General features: G+C 43.0%; 1 protein-coding gene across 1 annotated transcript in view; it reads right to left on the bottom strand.

Moving 5' to 3' along the window:
• Positions 1–6,249: 6,249 nt before the first annotated feature.
• The window catches only part of Pmar_PMAR006767 (hypothetical protein), a gene marked incomplete at both ends in the record, with an annotated part of 2,159 nt that continues 1,459 nt past the window's right edge, over positions 6,250–6,949 (bottom strand). Inside the window, one exon of the mRNA XM_002788033.1 lies at positions 6,250–6,320. Within this exon, the coding sequence (XP_002788079.1) occupies positions 6,250–6,320 (71 nt within the window). The remainder of the gene's footprint in view (positions 6,321–6,949) is intronic.

Here is a 6,949-nt window from a genome sequence, read left to right as displayed (position 1 = left end):
AAATCCATCGAATTATTCGATTCGAATAATACGTCTGTTTCACCCCTAAGCCGATACTGTTCACTTGCAACCGTTAGTGCGATTGACGATTTTTCTACCTCAATGAAGATATTTAACCTCACTCTCTTGGTCGTATGATTGTGAAATGTTCATCATGTGATTCGGTACTCTCTCGTGAAGTCGCAGTCTATATCTGTGTCTCGGCTACCTGCTAAGCTAGCCGCAGGTAGCCGGCTAAGGTGGCTAAGCTACCGGCTAAGGTCCATTACCTGCTGGACCTTATGGCTTTGGGATACAAGGGATGTTTCAAAGACGATTAGCACCCCAGTAGGAGTATAGCAATTTCAATACCTTCCAGGAATTCTTACAAACCTGTTTCCATTGGTCGCTTCTTATGTCACACACACGCAATATACTCTCCAGTCAACGTGTGCTCTACAGCGAATGCTCGCTGCAGTATGAAAGTCCTATTTAAGTAATCCCTTATCGTTTTACGAAATTCTTTGTAATAGACTACTTGCTGCCACTATATCTCTCGCATCAGATCCTAACTCCCGATCTTCAGGAGAACACACACAACGTTATAATTTTCCCGCATCGTTAGGAGGCTATTTCACAAGCCCTCATAAAGAGCAAAAATTGTGAGGTAGCTTACGGTTTCGTTCCAAGGCACTTTTACATTCTCACGATTTGCGGGGTAGGAGTGAGGTAAGGTGTCACTAGGCTCCTCACCGTAAGGCTCCTTAGTAGGGAGTCCTTACCCTACAAGGAGCAGGGAGAGTCTCCCCACGTAAAGCGATTTCATAGGAGATATTTCAAGCCCCCTCCTTGGCGCCGTGAAACTGCTCCGGTGGTACATTATGGCACTTTATCGCACCGGCCTTACCATTCTCGGTTGTTCGCTTCGCTCTTTCCCGCCAGACCATGCGTGTCGCGGCGAGACACTCGTACGCGGATGTTCTGTCCCTGAACCAAGCAATTATACTTGCAATTGCATATTCGACTTGGCGCTTTAGCGTTTTACGGTGATGACCGATTATTCTCGAGCGAGTTGATGGTGGTAGTGTTTTTGAGTTTGCTGTACTCAATGGCCATTACCTTATTTTTGAGCTTCATCGGAGCACTGCGTCGACGTTTTCATACGCGCCGGTATACTCTATACTCTTAAGCTGAAGATGCACCTCGCGGACCTCAGTACGGAGCACGAGGTGCAACTATAGTGAAAGCACTTCGCGTAAGGTGTAAGTCTCCTTGTCCCTTGCTCCTAAATTAAAGGTGCACCTTAAGGAGCGTTTCTTGTGAAATAGGCCTTAGGGTTCCACTCACTGTCTGCTTCTACTCTGAGCAAAAACGAGCTTGAGAGTTCTGGAGCGAAGCGACGGGTTCTCTAACTTGGAGACTCTAAGTCAGATAAGTTTAAAGACTAACCTCAACATGGATATACAGTAGAACCTGCATGAGGGAATGATTCGCCATCTTGATCTGCAATTCATGGAGACCCATCCGGTTTATGAAGTTCGTATCCGGAGTTCGACTTGCTACTACCCGATTAAGTACTTAAGTCCATCATCGTTTGCCCGACTCGCTTCAATCTATTCAATGCAGTGTACTATCAAGCTGAGTTTTCGACGACTCTGTTGTATCGTGTGTTCATATGACTGGACAGAGCTCAGTATAGCATACAGTCGCATGTGAATCACCATGTGCTAGCTACTATCTCATATCATCCACACTAACATGATGTTAGTAACATCTAATGATTAGATTGTGCTCCAGAGCGGGCCGCCCTGAGCGGCTCTGTGTTGTGTCCTCGCTATCATACGATCCGCTAACAGAATCGTGTTCTCAAGTTACTCCGAGAGTGTTAGCTTGAGGATGAATAAGGAGCGTGGCATAGTACGGTGATTGTTGCGTAAGAAACTGGCACGGTTGAAAGCGGTCAGAATGGGCGCTTGTCTGAATATCTATGGAACGGTTTAACCGTTATGGTTACGAGTATCACGTATTCCTCTTAATATGGTATCCGCTATGTGACTGGGTATCGATTGCTACAATTTCAGAGGGAACTATCCTTGTTGGAAAAGAAATCGAAAATCTCGTGACTTGCTTGAAAAAGTGGCACGCTCCGTATAAGATTGATCTTTTCATCTCAACCTAAGACCTCCAAGGATGCATAGGTCTACGTTCTCGATTCAGTGCAACAAGGACATAATTGAACTGGTGTATCTTAACATATCGCTTACACCCCCGAGCGTCAGCGAGCTAGAGAACCCCGGAGCGAAGCGACGGGTTCTGCTAGTATCAATAATTACCGAATTTTGGTGTCTCGAATTTCATGTCCATGGCCATTCTGATACAATACAAGTACACACCTAGATTCTATGAATTATAGAGTAGTGGAGTGTGGAAGGACTGTGGGCAGGGTGGTCGGTTTCCGGGGTTTATAGTAGAATAGCTATTTTGTTCGTTAGCTGTGGCACAAAGTTATTTCCTTATTTCGGTGTACTTGATACGAGACCTATCCTATCTTGCACCTACCCTATCTTGGCTATACTTGTGTTATCTCAATACCCCTGGTTGGAATTGATCAACAGAAGAGCACTATCGCACACGCGGCGTGTGACACGCCATGGTGATCGATTGGACGATACTTAAGACAAGGCCACTTCAACAGATGGCAAGATGGAGTTGGAGGAAAGTGGAGCTCAAACTGAGGCCTTGAATGTGACCGGTGTTCCTGGTGAGCGATTTGACCACCGAGCAGAGTTCTTTCTTTTTCAAAAAGAATTCATTTATTTCTTTTTCATTATTTCTTTCAAAAATTTTTAAAAAGAAACGAGAAAGAAATGAAAACAATTGAATTATATGCTACAATTTCTAGTCTGAGAATTTACGAAAGATGATTTGAAGGTATGAGCATGGAAATACAAGGCACCGCCTATCGGTGATGATTGACAGTCGAGATATTACAAGAAAATGCGACTTACGAGGACGTTATTAATAAGTCCCCGCGGTAAAGGTAACGGAGGAGGTGATACTAGAGGGTCATGAGCAACTAGGCTTCAACAGAGAACAATCGGGCATCATTTAATGAGAACTGGGCGATTCTGATACAATACAAGTATACACCTAGATTATATGAACCATAGAGTAGTAGATCGTGGGATAGATTGTGAATGAACGATAGATTTAAGGTCAATGTCAATAGTTGTTGAACTTCGGTGTCTCGAATATCTAGTCCATGGCAATTTTGATACAATACAAGTATACACCCAGATTTTGTGAGCTATAGAGTAGTAGAGTGTTGAAGAAATTCGGGGTCAATGTCAATAATTACCAAATTTTGGTGTCTCGAATATCTTGTGCATGGCGATTCTGATACAATACAAGTATACGTCAATGTCAAAAATTGCTGATTTTTGGTGTCTCCAATACCTTCTCCATGGCTATTCTGATACAATACAAGTATATACCTAGATTTTATGAACTATGGAGTAGTAGAGCGTGGGATGAATTCAAAGTCAATGTCAATGAATGCTGAAGTTCGGCGTCTCGAATATCTCGTCCATGGCGATTCTGATACCATACAAGTATACACCTAGATTCTATGAGCTATAGGGTAGTGGAGTGTGGAAGGACACTAAGGTCAATGTCAATAGTTGTAGAACTTCGGTGTCTCGAATATCTTGTCCATGGCGACTCTGGTACAATACACGTATACACCTAAATTCTATGAGCTATAGAGTAGTAGAGTGTGGAAGGAATCTGGGGTCAATGTCAATAATTGCTGAGTTTCGGTGTCTCGAATATCTATTCCATGGCAATTCTGATACAATGAAAGTATACACCCAGATTCTATGAGCTATAAAGTAGTAGAATGTGAAAGAAATTTGGGGTCAATGTCAAATTGACATTGTCAATAATTGCTGAGTTTCGGTGTCTCGATTCGAGACTCTCGAATATCTAGTCTATGGCGATTCTGATACAATACAATTACACACCCAGATTCTATGAGCTATAGAGTATTGGAGTGTGGAAGGAACTTGGGGTCAATGTCAATAATTACCGAATTTTGGTGTCTCGAATTTCATGTCCATGGCCATTCTGATACAATACAAGTATACACCTAGATTCTATGAATTATAGAGTAGTGGAGTGTGGAAGGACTGTGGGGTCAGTTTCAATAATAGCTGAACTTCGGTGTCTCGAATATCTTGTCCATGGCGACTCTTATACGATACACGTATACACCTAGATTCTATGAACTATAGAGCAGTGGAGCGTGGGATAAACTTAAGGTCAATGTCAATAATTGCTGATTTTCGGTGTCTCCAATACCTTCTACATGGCTATTCTGATACAATACAAGTATACACCTAGGTTTTAAGAACTATAGAGTAGTAGAGCATGGGATGAATTTAAGGTCAATGTCAATAAATGCTGAAGTTCGGCGTCTCGAATATCTTGTCCATGGCGATTCTGATACCATACAAGTATACACCTAGATTCTATGAGCTATAGAGTAGTGGAGTGTGGAGTTTGGAAGGACATTAAGGTCAATGTCGATAGTTGTTGAACTTCGGTGTCTCGAATATCTTGTCCATGGCGACTCCGATACAATACACGTATACACCTAAATTCTCTGAGCTATAGAGTAGTAGAGTGTGGAACGAATTTGGGGTCAATGTCAATAATTGCTGGATTTCGGTGTCTCGATTCGAGACTCTCGAATATCTAGTATATGACGATTCTGATACAATACAATTATACACCCAGATTCTATGAGCTATAGAGTATTGGAGTGTGGAAGGAACTTGGGGTCAATATCAATAATTACCGAATTTTGGTGTCTCGAATTTCATGTCCATGGCCATTCTGATACAATACAAGTACACACCTAGATTCTATGAATTATAGAGTAGTGGAGTGTGGAAGGACTGTGGGCAGGGTGGTCGGTTTCCGGGGTTTATAGAATAACTCCCCCCTGGGGGTTATTCGTAAGCCCCGAGGTGATATACTGGGGGTTTATGAGATGGGGGTTTATTTTCTCGCCCGCCTTCGGCGGGCGAGCGAGAATAGAATGAACCTGCGTATCCATGCTACCAACGGTTGCTCACTATGCCTCGTAAGGTGGACCCCAAGAAGTTGGATCCTCTCCAGTACGTGAGAGGAACTGACGTTGTCATCGGTGATGAGAGAGGGTCGAAGTGGTCAATTTGATGGTGGTGAATGCAAGTTGCAAGTTTAATGCAAGTTAGTGAGACTCACTATTTGTGAATCACAAACGGCTCGACAAGTTCGGGGATCAAATGAGTATAAAAAACCACCAACTTATATTGTACTCCCGCACTAGACCGACCAACAACTGTTACATAAGTTATGTAGTACTCACATACTATACCGACCCCCAACTCAAATAGTAGTCCTACACTATACCAGCCACCAACTTAGTGTACACCCACAGTTTTGAGCTATACGTATTGCTGCCTTCATGTAAATCTTCTCGGTGTATAACCATGTCGAAGTAGTAGTCTCATTGACTTGGACGAATGACTGCCGAACAATGTTCGGCGAACATGTAAGTGAGCGATCCAGTATGTAATTGGGGCCTTGTAGTAATAGCTGTTGAATAGTGAAAGCAACCCGTCCACAACCATGACAGAACAATTTGCTTCGCAAATTTTGCGAAGCACAGATTCACAAGCACTGGGTCCAATGAAGGAGCTACGATTATGTAGTATATAATCGTAGCATCCGAGTATATAATAGACACTCGGATGCGGTGCCCGCATTGCGGTCAGTGATGAAAATCCAGCCGCATTCTTTTGTACCTTGGTTTTTCTTTCGCGCGCTCCGCGCGCGCCCGAATGAGTTATTAGCCCCCGGGGTTTATACTCGTTAGCCCCCGGGTATTTATCCGGGGTTTATTCGACGGGGTTTATTATAAACCCCCAGCCACCGACCACCCTGACTGTGGGGTCAGTTTCAATAATTGCTGAACTTCGGTGTCTCGAATATCTGGTCCATGGCGACTCTTATACAATACACGTATACACCTAGATTCTATGAACTATAGAGTAGTGGAGCGTGGGATAAACTTAAGGTCAATGTCAATAATTGCTGATTTTCGGTGTCTCCAATACCTTCTACATGGCTATTCAGAATAGCCTATTCTGATACAATACAAGTATACACCTAGATTTTATGAACTATAGAGTAGTAGAGCGTGGGATGAATTCAAGGTCAATGTCAATAAATGCTGAAGTTCGGCGTCTCGAATATCTCGTCCATGGCGATTCTGATACCATACAAGTATACACCTAGATTCTATGAGCTATAGAGTAGTGGAGTGTGGAGTGTGGAAGGACATTAAGATCAATGTCGATAGTTGTTGAACTTCGGTGTCTCGAATATCTTTTCCATGGCGACTCTGATACAATACACGTATACGCCTAAATTCTCTGAACTATAGAGTAGTAGAGTGTGGAAGGAATTTGGGGTCAATGTCAATAATTGCTGGATTTCGGTGTGTCGAATATCTAGTCCATGGCGATTCTGATACAATACAAGTATATACCCAGATTCTTTGAGCTATAGAGTAGTAGAGTGTGGAAGAAATTTGGGGTCAATGTCAATAATTGCTGAGCTTTGGTGTCTCGAATATCTAGTCCATGGCGATTCTGATACAACACAAGTATACACCCAGATTCTATGAGCTATAGAGTATTGGAGTGTGGAAAGGCGTTGCCATTGGACATTATCTTCGAACTGACAGCTCAGGTTGTGCGATGCATCATGTCACCTTCTTTGGATCGCAAGATTCGATCCACGGGAATTCAGAGATGACTCGGCATGGAAAAGAGAAAGCCTTGGCGTTCTTTCGCAGCAAAGCAAGAGTCGTCCACTCATGAAGATCATTGATATGGAGAGTGGCAAGGACGCAACGAAA

The sequence above is a fragment of the Perkinsus marinus genome, assembly GCF_000006405.1.
Source record: "Perkinsus marinus ATCC 50983 genomic scaffold scf_1104296928836, whole genome shotgun sequence".
NCBI lineage: Eukaryota > Perkinsozoa > Perkinsida > Perkinsidae > Perkinsus > Perkinsus marinus.
Note: the sequence above shows the minus strand (reverse complement) of the source record. Positions and strands in the feature narration are given on the sequence as shown.